Consider the following 15,299-nt stretch of genomic DNA (forward strand, 5'->3'; position numbering starts at 1 on the left):
GTTTTAACCCAAACCAGCATATATCACCATTGTACATCTCGTTCCCACGCCTTACTAAGTTATAGTTACATTTATTTCTCATATATAGTCTCAAATATAGTCTCATAGTCACATGGGATCTCATTTTCAGTTTCTTTAGAGACTTACATTGAAAAGTAGCAACATTTTCTGATCATTTTCCAATTTTCTAAATTTTCAGTATCTAATTACAGTTATTATATTTTTATATTTTAGTTATCAGGCAGTTGTGTTTTGAGCAAGTTGAATCTCTGGTGTGACATTTGTGACAGTCAATTACAGAAGTGATCTGTCCACGGAAGTGGGAGCTAGATGAAATGAAGAAATTAAATATTATTAGTTAATCCTACGTCAATGTACAGGAACAATAAGAGCAAAAGTCAACCATTTTTTGTTCTCAACATGCCTTTGTGGTCTCCACTGTAGCTGCACTTGTAATGGAAAAGTCCTGACATTTAACACAATTGAGTAACACATAATTGAGCAATAAGCTGTTTTAATAAATGTAAAAAATAGTGTATGATCTCATGCACTATTTACTTAAGCACTGTTCTCATGTCCACAAGCCAACTTGCTGTCCAATCATGATTTGTTTGTGTCTCATTTATTCCATCATTTTCTAAAGGGAAAGGCATTTCTGTCTAACCTTTCGGGTACGATCCAGTAAACACAGAAAGCATTACAGAGAAAGCTATTTCACAACAATAATTACAACTACTGATTGATACTCATTTGTGGGGCAAATGAATGCTGATCCTCATGCAAAACCTACGAGCGCACACAGCTGGTGTGAAGAATGACTCAAAACCACAGTGCCGTGGGGGGGTCTGTGGCCGCAATATGCATTCCTGAGAGCCGCTATTAATAACATCTCCTCCAGGCTGTTATCTCAGGTGCAGGCTATGAATAACACCTTCCTCTCTCTCCTACATTAAATCAGACATCACCCCATACATTTTCCACAATACGCAAGCTATGGTGGCAAACCATATTTACTCACGGTGGTGTTTTAAATTCGTAAAAAAAATTCAGACCTCACAGCTGGATCTGTACATTTACATTAAAAAAACAAGGAAAGAAAATTCAAGGTTGAGGGAGCGAGTGAACCTGACAAAACAATAACAGGAATCCAACATGAGCGATTTAATGACTTCCCTGTCAAGGTGAGTGATGGCACTGATCAAGGATGTGAGTGAGAAAAACACACTCGCAGTGCTGATGGCTCTGATCGCTTTCCCTCCAGAGATGATTCATGTGTCCTTTCCACATATCTGGGAAGCGAAAAGCAATTACCATCCCATTTGCAGCGGCCAAGCTCGCGTTACACAGACTCTGTTAAAACTGGGTTTAAAAAAAAAAACACATTTTGGATTAAATTACAAACGCTGCTCTGCAGAGATTTCCTATTTTTGTCCGATTGGTCTTTTTTTTTTGGTCTTCTGTCCTGGAAAGGACAGCTGCTGGTAGGATGGCACGGGCAGGGCTGAGAGGAGGGAATAATTGGCTGGCGGAATCGAGTCCAAGCTGCGGCTTCTCCTGTGGGACTGCAGACGCACTCCCTGACCTTTCATCACATTTTCTATTTCCATGATTCAGATTTGATCTGCCATAAGCCAAAACATGATTTGTCTCAGTGGATTTCACAAAAAAATCCCTTTTGCTGTAAATGCCCTGAATAAACTGTGCATGAGATGTTTGTGGTACTTGGGCACCCATAATGCTAGCCCACCACTGCTGAGAGCCGGGTTTGAGTCTCAGATGTGCTATCGACCGGCCGGGCATCAACGCAGACATGACTGGCCAAGGCTTTGAGATGAACTGGCACCTGACCAGGATAAAGTGGTTGAAGAAAATGAATGAAATGAAATGACATGTATGATTAGCCAAGCATCTAATCATGGTCATGGTGGGTCTAGTACCACCCAGAAAGACTAGTCACAAGGCAGGAATACACTCTAGACTGGCTGCCAATCCACAGCCGGCAAAACACACGTTCATATTTACTTACTTCAACTTACTTCAGGGAATTTAGATGAGCCAAATGGAACCCCATTATAACAAAGGGAGAACTTGTAAAACTGTTTAGACACAGTAAGGTCCAAGGATGCTGTGTGGTGCCCAATTTACCAGCTGTGCCCCTGTGCCTCCTTTTTATTTGCATTAGGTTGCAGAAAGCTCATCTACTGCCATGTATTTAAAAAGAGGTAAAAACTCAAATAGACACCAACATACCAAATATACCAAACACCATGGAGTAACCGGGACACAGGATCTAACCCAAAAGCTTGCTTGTCTGAGGACAGCGTCTGGAGCCCTTACCAGCTCTCAAAGGGTGCAAGGCACACAGAAACACCCTGGACAGGGCGCCACTCCATCACAGGGCACACAAACACACTCACATCTTAACACACACATCTAAGGGCAAATTGCGGGAGGAAACCCATGCCGACACGGGGAGAACATGCAAACTACACACAATCTAACCCAGGACCTTCCTGCTGTGCTCTGTTTTACACTAAAATAATAAAAATGCTGGCAGCAATCCATATATTTTTATACAGTTTTATATACTGTACATTTATTATAGGTTTATTAATAATAAATGATGGCTGGGTTTCATTCTGAAGTTATCACTACACCCTAACGCCTTCAAAGAATACATCTTTCGTACTGGCACTCTGTAGGTTTCACTGTGAAGAGTAATAAAACAGGTCATCTGTATGTTTTGAGTCATCCCACGAGCTTTGGGGGCACTTTAAAGGAATGTGGAGACTCAAAATGTATGATAATCGTGCCCTCATACTACAGATGGCACAGCGAGGGGAACTTGTCATGAAGTTAATGATAACAAGCCCAGCCCAAACATTCAGAGAGAAGATATGATTGATTAACTTTACTGCCATTTGAAATTGGTATCTCATTAAACTACTGTTGCTTGGAGCTCTGAGAATTGATAGCTGGACCACCGCTTCTTGTGCACAGCGCATGATATTCAGTACTAAGTGCTCAGCTAAACACTGTCTTGATTCTCAACCAGGTGTAAAACAAACTATGTTGTGTATGTGATGGCTGCTTACAGCGCATATCTATACGGCAAATGTTCCTTATCCGTGTTTAGTACACTTAATGTACTCTGCGCTCGCTGTAACTTCTAATTATAGAACCTAATCATCTGGAGCTACTGGTACCACAATAATGCTGCAGTCAGCACGAGCAAATGATTTTCTGACCTTCTTACATCCTTAAGTGCTCAAAATTAGTCATAATTCTAATGTAAAATTTATTATTTTAAAGTGAATCAACATTACAGCTCAATAGTATACTTGTCTTAGAGTTTATATATACACTGATCAGCCATAACATTAAAACCACCTCCTTGTTTCTACACTCACTGTCCATTTTATCAGCTCCACTTACCATATAGTTACTGAGAATAGTCGACCAACCAAATATATCCAGCCAACAGAGCCCCGTGGGCAGCGTCCTGTGACCACTGATGAAGGTCTAGAAGATGACCGACTCAAACAGCAGCAATAGATGAGCGATCGTCTCTGACTTTACATCTACAAGGTGGACCAACTAGGTAGGAGTGTCTAATAGAGTGGACAGGGAGTGGACACTGTATTTAAAGCACTGCTGTGTCTGATCCACTCATACCAGAACAACTAACTGGAACTAATTGGAAACACTAGAATTGCGTTATAGGTGAATGGGTGTGTGTATGAGTGTGTGTCTGCCTTGCAATGGACTGGAGCCCTGGACTGTCAGGGTGTTACTGTGTGCCTTGTGGCCATTGAAAAGCTGGGATAGGCTCCCCCCCCCCCCCTCTTGAATTCTGCTACAGGAAAAGCTCATAGATTAATGGACTATAAATATCATTTAGGCTCTGGTGTCTGTTTTGGAATGACCAGACTTTAGCAGCGTCCTCTCTCTGTGTGCAGACAACAAGTGGTGAAGGTAAGCACTTTAATTGTCCTGTTTTTGGTCAGTATTAATGCAATTATTGCATAACTGTGAGCAAGGTAGGGCCAGGTGTTCTCTTTTACAGAAATTTGGAAAGTTGCAACATCATATTAATATATTATATAATATATTATACACAACTACATAAATTCCATATATTTACAGTAGAAATGTTTGATTTGTGAGTTCTAGGCAGATACATCCAACTAATAGATTATCTTGAAATAATAATTAAAATTTTTTAGATTCAGACTCCTCGTCTTTGCAGGTCAGAGCTGTTTTGACAGCATATTAGGCAGGTGGTCCTAATGTTTTGGCTTAAAAGTGCATACTAGAATTTAGTATATTAACAGCTACTCAAGGATATATCTAACACATGCTCTCCAAAGTTTATTTATTAGGATTTAGGAGACACACACTCACACACTCACACACTCACACACTCACACACTCACACACTCACACACTCACACACTCACACACTCACACACTCACACACACACAGGGCAATTCAGTGTCTCCAATTAACCTGACTGCATGTTTTTGGACTGTGGGAGGAAATAGGAGTTCCTGGAGGAAACCCACGCAGACACAGGGAGAACATGCAAACTCCACACAGAAAGGACACAGACCCAGGACCTTCTTGCTGTGAGGCGACAGTGCTACCCACCGAGCCACCGTGCCACCCTTACACAAGATTCATCAGTTTAAAGTTTTAATATCAAACACAGTCATGGACAATTTTGTATCTACAATTCACCTCACTTGCACGTCTTTGGACTGTGGAAGGAAACCAGAGTTCCTGGAGGAAACCCACACAGACACGGAGAGAACATGCAAACTCCACACAGAAAGGACCTGGACCGCCCCATCTGGGAATCAAACTCAGGACCCTCCTGCTCTGACAGTGCCACCTTTTCTTACAAAGCATTGTAATGGTAAGTACAGTAGTCCTTAACATACCACCAAGCAAGATTTGGAAAATACAGAAGTTGGACACTGTGCTCACCATACATAGACTAGTAAAAAAAACAAAAAAACAACGAAATAAAACAGTTATGATGGCCGCTCAGGTGGCGCAGCGGTAAAACACATGCTGGAACCAGAGCTGGGATCTCAAATACATTGTATTAAATCTCAGCTCTGCCTGCCGGCTGGGCTTAGCAGCCACATGAACAACGATTGGCTTGTTGTTCATACAGGGGTGGGATATTAAGCTGGGTAGGGACTCTCTCATAACTAATGCAACTACAACCTCTGCTGGCTGATTGATGGCGCCTGCACAGAGACGAGGAAAGAGTGCGCTGATCAGGGTGTGTCTCTCCGTACACAGTGCTGATCCGCATATGCACTCGTCAAGTGTAGGTGACAAGATGCATACGGCTGCTGCCCACGTGTCGGAGGGGGCGTGGATTAGCTTTGATCTCCTCAATCAGAGCGGGGATAAGCATTGGTGGAGAGGTACCATGACGCAATCGGGCAATTGGATGCGCTAAAAGGGAGAAAAAGGGAGAAAATGCATTAAAAATAATAATAATAAAAAAAACAGTTATGATAAATTGATCCTTGTTATTATTGTTCTGTCTGCAGGTGATAGCTTCTGAGTCGAACATGAGTAAAATAAAGAACACTCACACACCGGTGCAGAACGATGCAGACACTGACTACACCACTCCCAGAGTGTTTGAGCTGGAGAAACTGTTCTGGCGAGGTACAGCGGCCGCGTACACCCACGTCAACGAGGTCTGGCCTGGCGTCTACATCGGTGATGAGTAAGCGAGATCAGTAAAACAGCTGAGTTGATTTTTTTGGTTAATTAAATTCAGGACACTCAGGATGAACCTTAAGACTTCATTAGAAAAGAAAATGATTAATCTCTTTAGCGCTTGTGAGCGTGTACACCTGACTGCACAATCAGCAAGCCCGCTTCATTCTCGCTAAATGGATTTCTATTGTCAACTTGTCTGGCGCGTGAATGTGTAATATGAAAAAATAATAGACAGCAATCATGAAAATCAGTATTAATTTACCTAAAAGCCTTAACAAATCCCACTTGCTTTGTTCTTGATGACTGTCTAACCACAATTAGACCTGCTCCATTAGCTTCTTTTCTCTCTGCTTGTCTGATTTTATTAACACACCATCTTTATAAAGTTCAGATTTATCTACAGAAAGTTACCTAACTGAAAAACAGGTGCTTCTGTTAACCCTTATATTGCACTGGTAGACAACTGACAATAGCTAAAAGTTTCAAACCTAGGTTGCAGGAGTTGTGCATCATTACAACCACCTGTGCCACTGCTGCCACCTTAAATGCTGAATAAAAACAGCAGGTATGGCAGCGTACTCACTCACTTTCTTAACCGCTTATCCAATCAGGGTCCAGCTTTTCAATGGGCGCAAGGCACACAGTAACACCCTGGACGGGGTGCCAGTCCATCACAGGGCAGACACACATACACACACCCATTCACCTATAGGGCAATTCAGTGTCTCCAATTAACCTGACTGCATGTTTTTGGACTGTGGGAGGAAACCGAAGCTCCCGGAGGAAACCCATGCAGACTGAGAATCAAACCCAGGACCTTCCTGCTGTGAGGCGACAGTGCTACCCACCGAGCCACCGTGCCGCCTGGCAGCGTACTGAGTGTCAGAATTCAAACCTCAGAGCAGATGGCCATCAGTAGTTAAAGTTAAAGCTCTACAGTATATAAGCTAGAAGATCAAAGAATGAATCGGGGAGAAGAGGCGGCATGGTGGCACAGTGGGTAGTGCTGTCGCCTCATGTTAAGAGGGGTCTGGGTTTGATTCCCCAGTTGGGAGCCCAGGAGTTCTCTCTGTGTCTGTGTGGGTTTCCTCCGGATGTTCCAGTTTCTTCCCACAAGTCCGAAGATATTCAGTCAGGCCAACTGAAGCTACTAAAAATGTCCTACATTTACATTTTAGGCATTTAGCAGACAGTTTCATCCACATAGTACTGTAACAGTATATTAATCTAAGCAATTGTGGGTTAAGGGCCTTGCCTAAGGGCCCAACAGTGGCAAACTGGCAGTGGTGGGGCTTGAAACAGAGAGCTTTCGATTACTACTCCAGTACCTTAACCACTAGGCTCTAACTGTTTGTTTGTTTATTAGGATTTTAACGTCATGTTTTACACTTTGGTTACATTCATGACAGGAACGGTAGTTACTCATTACACAAGATTCATCAGTTCACAAGATTATATCGAACACAGTCATGGACAATTTAGTGTCTCCAGTAAATCTCACTTGCATGTCTTTAGACTGTGGGAGGAAACCGGAGCTCCCGGAGGAAACCCACGCAGACACGGGGAGAACATGCAAACTCCACACAGAAAGGACCCGGACAGCCCCACCTGGGGATCGTACCTAGGACCTTCTTGCTGTGAGGTGACAGTGCTACTCACTTAGCCACTGTGCTGCCCTCCAAGTTAAAGCTCTGTATAAGCTACAACATTAAAGTATGACTCGGGGAGAAGAGGCGGCATGGTGGCACAGTGGGTAGCGCTGTCGCCTCACATCAAGAAGGACCTGGTAGACCAGGACCGGGTCCTTTCTGTGTGGAGTTTGCATGTTCCCCCTTTCGTCTATGTGGATGTCCTACAGGTGTTCCAGTTTTCTCCCACAAGTCCAAAGACATTCAGTCAGGCTATCAGGAAGTACTAAAAATTGTCCTAGATGTGTGTTCTATTGCCCAATGAATCAGACCCACTGTGACCCTGACCAGAATAAAGCAGTGGTAAAACAGACAATGAATGAATAAATTAATGCAGAAGATCTGTGTGGTTCAAAAGCCTAAACAGAAGAACCCTGAAGTCCTCAAACAGAAGAATCTTTAAAGTAGGTGGTATTATTCCATGCTGGTTTGACACTGTGGAAACAAGTCGCTCTGGATAAGAACGTCTGTTAGATGCTAAAAACGTAAATGTACATTGTACACAAAGAGGTGGCAGAAAACTACATTTAATGGGTGAAACTAATAACTAATGAGGTCTTTTAGAAGTGGTGCTAAAATATATGAGTGTCCTAAAGTCCTCCTAAATAGCCATAACCAACTGGTTATATTCCCTTACAGAAAGACAGCACTCGAGTGTGCCAACCTGCTGAAGATGGGACTAACGCACATACTGAACGCAGCTGAGGGAATATGGAACAACGTCTCCACAGGTCCAGGTTACTACAGCGGCATGAACATCGATTACTACGGCGTGGAGGCAGAAGACGTTCCAACTTTTAACCTCAACCAGTTTTTCTACCCTGCGGCTCAATTTATTGACCGGGCGCTTAGCAATCCAGAGAGTGAGTAAAGAGAGAGATCATTGAATCATGTTTCTACACTCACTGTCCATTTTATCAGCTCCACTTACCATATAGAAGCACTTTGTAGTTCTACAATTACTGACTGTAGTCCATCTGTTTCTCTGCATGCTTTGTTAGCCCCCTTTCACCCTGTTTTTCAATGGTCAGGACCCACAGGACCACCACAGAGCAGGTATTATTTAGGTGGTGGATCATTCTCAGCACTGCAGGGACACTGACATGGTGGTGGTGTGTTAGTGTGTGTTGTGCTGGTATGAGTGGATCAGACACAGCAGCGCTGCTGGAGTTTTTAAACACCTCACTGTCACTGCTGGACTGAGAATAGTCCACCAACCAAAAACATCCAGCCAACAGCGCCCCGTGGGCAGCGTCCTGTGACCACTGATGCAGGTCTAGAAGATGACCGACTCAAACAGCAGCAATAGATGAGCGATCGTCTCTGACTTTAATATCTACGAGGTGGACCAACTAGGTAGGAGTGTCTAATAGAGTGGACAGTGAGTGGACACGGTATTTAAAAACTCCAGCAGCACTGCTGTGTCTGATCCACTCATACCAGCACAACACACACTAACACACCACCACCATGTCGGTGTCACTGCAGTGCTGAGAATGATCCACCACATAAATAATACCTGCTCTGTGGTGGTCCTGACCATTAGAGAACAGCATGAAAGCAGGCTGTCTATCTAAATAGTAGCCTAAGCTTCTGATACTTAAGTAAATACCATTGCTAATTGGTTAGCCTGCTTAATCTCAGTGCTAACATACATAAGTTGTGTTTTTAGTTTACTGAGACATGTTTAACTACTATTTAATAAATCATTGAGAATAAAATGCTATTAAATTTAATACTAACACTCAGACCTCTCCAGGACCAGTTGAAGATAGTGTTTATTATTTAGCTAGTAATTATCAAAATTCAGAGCTCCAAAATGCATTCATTGTTTAGTAGCTTAATGCAGTTTAGAATGTAGCAAGGTTAGTAAAAAATATGTTGTTGCTTTGGATAAGGTTCAGCTGAATGCTTTTTTTTTTTTTTTTAGGTTTGGCGATAATTTATTATATCAAAAACATGCTATAAAACAATTTCAATACTGATTGATAGCTATCTTTGACAAATTTATTAAGTCTGCTAGCCAGGATTAAACCTCAGCTAGTCTGTAACTTACCTGAAAATGACCAAAAACCTGGAAATTTTTTTACACATATATCCCCCCCCCCCCTTCCCGCCCCCACAGGTAAACTGTTGGTGCACTGTGTGATGGGACGAAGTCGATCAGCTACTTTGTTTTTGGCGTATTTAATGATCTACAAGAACATGACGGTTGTCGATGCAATTGAACACGTGAAGGAACGACGCTGCATTTTACCCAACAGAGGATTTTTGAAGCAGCTTAGAGAGCTGGACGTTCAACTACAACAGCAAAAAACCCAGAAACTCCAATAACATCGCCAATGACTTCCCACAAGCCACGTAATTCTGGCTCAAACTATTCCATTATTTTGGGTTAATGACGTGCAAGATCTTTATTTATATTTACTTACACAGTGCTGGAGTTGATGCAGGCTTGTTTCCAGGATCTAAGTCAGCACCACATACACTACATGGCTAAAGGTTTGTGCACCCCTCTAATTACTGAGCCTGTGTATTTCACCCACTCACCCACACCCAAAAACATTATGCACTTCCAACTTGGGAAAGGTCCTTACCTGTTCCAGCATGACACTGTCCACATGCAAAAAGCAAGATTAATAAAAAAACATGATTTGGTGAGTTTAGTGTTGGAAAAGCCCAGTGACCACAGACCCTCTGACCATAACCTCATTAGAAACCTGTGATAAACTGGACCATCAATTGTAAGCCAGGCCTCCTCCATCCAAACACCAGTGCCTGACCTTACGAATGCTTTGTCTACTGAATGACCATACTCCAAAATCTTGTGGAATGCTTCCATAGAAGTGTGTCATGGCTATAAAGGCGACATGGCAACTCTATTTTACTGCCCAATTTTTTAATTGAGGTGTCCAACAAGCTAAGGAGAAGTGTCCACATGTGGTCATGTGTTTGCAAAAATGTACATCTCAAACCAAAAGGTAACTTCAAATAAATGAAATATACAGTATATATAAAATGAATAATATTTTATAATACAATGCAAAGAAAACACACCTCTGCAAAACTACTTTGAGATTCTTATTTTCTAGCGTTGCACGGGCCATTTAAGGCCTATAGTCTCATTTTTAACGTTTGTACTCAGATTAGATTAAAATGACCACAGCTCTTACAATAGAAGACGACATAATACATATTATGAATAACATAAGGTGTACACTTTAGGTGTATTTTTGTAAAATTATTCATTAAATCAGCAACTCGAAGTGATATTACAAATGTAGAACAAGGGTGCATGGGTGGCGTAGCTATGGATGTGCTCGCCCATTATCGCTAAGATCTGAAACTCTTGAATTAGAATCCCATCCAAACATAAACAGTTTGCTGCACACAAAGAATGGGGTTCGACAACTGTGACCTATTCCGTTTGGCCGAGTGAGCAATAGCGGCATATTTGCAGTGATTTGCAAAGTAGCATATTAGCAGGTTATTTAACATTTTTAAAGCTGTACCAAGGTGCATAATGAAATATGTAAGCAGTTACCCGTGTTACTTTCAGTTAGATGCAACCACTTGTCCATTTTAATAGATACGTTACCATTTCAGCACTGTCTGTTTCACCATCGCTTTGACCTAGTCAGGGTCGCAGTGCATCCCATGAGGTTTACAAACAAACCCATAAGCGATTAAAGCTGCAGATTCAAGTCTACATAATAAAAAAACAAAACTGTAAACGACCTATTTGAGATTTACTTTCTTTTTAAATACAGGTTTAGACTCTGGGTTGGATTTCTGTAGAGCTGCTGTGTGTCCATGTCGACGTCCCAAACACTGTGAGAACAAAACTGAATAAACTGGTTTACGAGACTCTTACAGCAAAAAAAGAAGAAAATGACTCCAGATTCAGGCTGTCAGTGGCTCATAATTTATTTTTCTGCTAAAATGTACAGCATTAAGTGACTGACTAAAAATGGAACTCATAAATACAGGACTGTCGTTTCATTAATTAGTACAGTCAGGATATCCCTCTTACATCAAACTGCCATTCTGTACAGGTACAAAGGCTACAAAATAAGCTATACAAAGACACTGATACCATTTCTCTTTATACATGCCGTCTGTTTCGTCTATTAACAAGGCTAGCGCTCTACATTTCAGTAAAATATAAATCAGATGTCTTATAAGAATAAGATAGAAATTTACATGTGGAATGAAAATGCATGTTTAAAGGCATTTCTTAAAAGACCAACTTTGGAGTAAATCGACAGTTTTCTAAACTCCCTGTGCACTGTAAAAACTGCTTCTTTTTGTTTGTTTTTTCTTTCCTTTTTTTGCACTTCCTTCACTTGATTGAATTAATCTAAATGTACAAATACTGACATTGACGTCTCTATGTCTCGTCTGAAATTGCTTTAGTTTGTATAAAAACAGAAAGCTGCCTCAGGTAAAGAAAGGTGTTAAAAAGTAACAAATTATTCACAATTAGCAAGAGAACCTTCAAAGCCGAACAGCCGAAAAACACGACGATGTTTAAAATCTTTTCCATATTAGAAACAACAAAAATAGAATTTGATTTCTTTCTTTTTTTTTTTTTCCCTTCCATAGAGGGAAACCTAACAAAGGCCATACGTTTATTATAAAACCGCTTGCTTTTAAGCACAACACTGTACAGTACTACCTTGATGCACTGTCACTAACATACATATTAGCATGCTAATTTCACCTTACACTTAAAAAAATATAAAAAAATAATTTAAATAATATGAAGGCATGAGTACGGACTCGAACAGAAACTTGCGATTGCTAAACGGGTACGTGGAAAAGGCATACAATGCAGGCACATTTAAAGGTTCGATAAAGCAAGTCCAAAAGAAAGCAAAGCAATTATTCAACTGCAGTGCAGTTTGAGATTTACATTAAACGTTACATTTTATTCTGATGATGTAAGGCTTCCCATAAATAGGGAAAAAAAAGCTAAAGATTAGCCATTAAACACAACTTTTTTTGCATTCTTACCAAGTGCTGGTTTTCAGAAAAAACAAATCCATAAAAGCGAACGATAAAACACAAGAACTACCTCAAGTCATCCATCTGACTTTGATATTTTGACCTATAGAGGACCTCCGGGGGGTCCTCGGCGATTATCGTCTCATGTAAGGCCCGTTTAACGGTGGTTTGGACATGCCATTGTTCACGTAACCGTGGTGACCCGCTGGACTGTACATCATATTGCCGTGGGGTGGGGCCTGCATGGGCTGTTGTGGGTAAGGCTGAGTACCCATCATGCCCATCTGCATAGAGTACTGCGGAGACTGGTTCATGTACGTTGTGCTGCTGTGGTAGCCCCCGTTCATCATGGGTTGGGTCACCCTGTACGTATTCATCGCGTTAAGCGGCATGTTCACGTTCATGGAGTTGACGTTGTATGCGGGCGCGGGCATGAGGTTCACGCCCATGTTCATGCGGGGCGCCATGGCCAGAGTCCTGCTCGGCGCCTGCATGGTCACGGGCTGCGGACTCCTGCCGTACATCTGCTGCTGGTGGTGCGTCAGCGGGGCGGATTTGGAGCGGATCGTGACCGCATGATGGTGTTGAGTCTTGGGCGGGATTTGCCTCTGCAGTCTCTGAGAGGACGGCAGGTTCACGTTGGGCGTGCCCATGTTGCGCTGCACCATCATGGGCGGAGGGGTCATGTTGGGCGGGGGAGTCATGGCGGCCTGAGTCTGTGGGCCGCCGCCCGCGTGCGGAGGCTGGGATAAGGACACCAGCGTGGGGTTGTGAGGGCCGAGGTGCGAGGACAGGGAGCCGCTGTTGTTGGAGTAAGACGTGATGGGGTGAGACGCCGAGTGGCTGAAGGGCAGAGAGTGGTCAATGAAGGTATTGGTAAGCTGCTGGAGCTTGGCCAGGCTGAAGGTTGCAGAGGGCTGTCCGTAGTGCCCGCCCCCATACTCGCCCTGACCCATCCTCTCATAAAGATTCAGATTTGTGGAGGGGTTGTTCGATTCGGGAAGGTCAGGGAGTTGCATGGGTGGAGGATAGCTACCAGGCATGGAGCAGTGAGTCAGAGGTTGCTGGTGGTGCTGATGATGTTGGTGTTGGTGTGAGGGGTGGTGATGGTGGTGGTTGTGGTTGTGATGATGCCCGTGGTTGTGTCCGTGCCCGTGCACCGGGCCGTGCACCGGGCCGTGAGCGTGACCGTGCCCGGGCTGCCTTTCTGGTACGCAGCCTTGTGGAGATTTGACACTGCAGCCCTGTGGCGAGCTCATGCTGTTCTGCTGGAGCATGCTGCAGGCACCGGTATTGTTCACCACGGTGCCGGCCATCTGCTGGGACACGGCACAGCTGCTCTGCCCGTGGCTGCCACCGGAGGAGAGGTTGCCATAGGAACAGCTGCTCTGGGAGGAGGCGCCGGCGCTGGCGCCCGTGCCGCAAATGCTGCCGCCTAGCGTGGAGTCGTAGCTGCTGGGGTTCTCGTAGTTCTCGGTGGTGCTCTCGATGCTGCCGAGGTCACTGAAGCCGCTGTCCACGACCTGCTGGGAGTGGTCGGACACGGAGGGGACGTCCATCATCGGACTCGTCTCCATGTTGTTATGGAGCGAGTGGACGGAAATGGCGCCGTGGTCCGGGCTGATCTGGGTGTAGCTGCTCTCCAGGATGGACACGGCCGGGCTGTTGACCGACCGCACGGACAGGCTGGGGTGGGAGTGAACCGAGGACAGTGGGCTGCTGTGGTCCGACTGCTGGCAGTCGTCGACCGGAGTCATTTGCGGACTCTGGTCCACGTGGACGTACCTCTGCAGGGTGCGGCAGGCCTCCTGGGTTTCCACGCAGTCCTGGAATTGCCGTTCTTGATCAGCATCCTGAGTTAAGGACCGAACCGCCTGGGCGGTTTCCATGTCCAGCTCCGGACACAAACTCTGGTCCTCCTTTATCGCGGGCGTCAAAGGACCAGCATCTTTACATCCTTCGACGTTCTGACTGCTCTCCACCTCGCCCTCTTCAGCCTCCTCCTCCTCCTCCTCCTCTTCCTCGTCCGATTCGGAGTCGGGCTGATGGTCCGAATCCGCCGGGTTGTCCTGGGTGTCCGGGCCAGCGAGGCTGCTATCAGAGACCTGCTCTCCTGAACACTGCACAGGAGGATCTTCTTCCTTCTCATCGTTACCGAGGTCCGGTACGGTCTCTGGGTCATCCGTTGGCTCTTTTTCAGGAGCGGGTGCAGGATCCTCTTTCCTCTTGTTAGCAGAATCAGCGTGGCCGTCGTCCTCGTCGTCTGCGTCGTGATCGTCCACGTGAGCGGATTCCTGCTCTTCGTCCTCTTCCTCCTCATAGTCCCGCTCGTCAGGGGCCTGGACTTCTGTACGCTCCTGCTCCGGTTCATCGGGTTCCTGATCCCTGTCCTGCTCTGGATTTTCAGGCGACTGTTCATGTTCTAAAGGATCTGAAACAGGTGTCCTACTGACAGCCTCCAAAGGAGAATTAGGTACAGAATCGGGTTTATCTGAGGGCTGGTCTTCCACGTGTTCTTCGCCGTCTTCCTTCAGGTCAATGCTAAGTGCGTCTGACGCTGAAGTGGGCAGCTGTGGATCGACAGGCTCGGGTTCTATGCATGGCTCGGGGTCTTCAGGAACGGACATTGGACTGTCCAGCTGGTCCTCCTCCGGTTCTGGCTCTGCAGTGACCATGGGGGTCTCGGGAGGCGTGTAAAGGTTGAGCTTGAAGCCCATCTTTCTTTCTTTCTTTAATCTCCATTTAGGGGGCCCTCGCTTCACCCCTTTGGGCCAGCCTTTTTTCCGTTTAACAGGTCTTGGATTGTCTTTCTTCATGTCATCTGTGAGGTCTGTGAAAATAAGAAGAAGCAAATT

General features: G+C 44.4%; 2 protein-coding genes across 3 annotated transcripts in view; one reads left to right on the plus strand and one right to left on the minus strand.

Moving 5' to 3' along the window:
• The first annotated feature begins 4,445 nt into the window (after window positions 1–4,445).
• LOC134314811 (dual specificity phosphatase 29-like) lies at window positions 4,446–11,347 on the plus strand. 2 transcript variants are annotated; one of them, XR_010012427.1, is made up of 5 exons: window positions 4,446–4,919; window positions 5,572–5,753; window positions 8,077–8,300; window positions 9,563–9,939; window positions 11,208–11,347. XR_010012427.1 is itself a non-coding variant. In XM_062995560.1 (4 exons), exons 1-4 carry the CDS (start codon window positions 4,917–4,919, stop codon window positions 9,769–9,771), a joined length of 618 nt encoding a protein of 205 aa, XP_062851630.1. In that variant the 5' UTR covers window positions 4,446–4,916; the 3' UTR covers window positions 9,772–10,484. The 2 variants fall into 2 exon arrangements, 1 of the variants encoding a protein (XP_062851630.1); XM_062995560.1 differs by lacking the exon at window positions 11,208–11,347 and having other exon boundaries at window positions 9,563–10,484.
• The window catches only part of kat6b (K(lysine) acetyltransferase 6B), a 63,139-nt gene continuing 59,179 nt past the window's right edge, over window positions 11,340–15,299 (minus strand). The window contains exon 17 of the mRNA XM_062995559.1: window positions 11,340–15,274. Coding sequence (XP_062851629.1) covers window positions 12,579–15,274 — 2,696 coding nt within the window. The 3' untranslated portion in view covers window positions 11,340–12,578. The remainder of the gene's footprint in view (window positions 15,275–15,299) is intronic.

This window comes from Trichomycterus rosablanca, chromosome 5, assembly GCF_030014385.1.
Source record: "Trichomycterus rosablanca isolate fTriRos1 chromosome 5, fTriRos1.hap1, whole genome shotgun sequence".
NCBI classification, from domain to species: domain Eukaryota; kingdom Metazoa; phylum Chordata; class Actinopteri; order Siluriformes; family Trichomycteridae; genus Trichomycterus; species Trichomycterus rosablanca.

Excerpts from the sequence above, each read along its gene's own strand:
- LOC134314811 (XM_062995560.1), top strand. Across the intron at positions 5,754-8,076 it reads GGCGTCTACATCGGTGATGA|AAAGACAGCACTCGAGTGTG; the intron begins GTAAGCGAGATC and ends ATTCCCTTACAG. Across the intron at positions 8,301-9,562 it reads GGCGCTTAGCAATCCAGAGA|GTAAACTGTTGGTGCACTGT; the intron begins GTGAGTAAAGAG and ends CCGCCCCCACAG.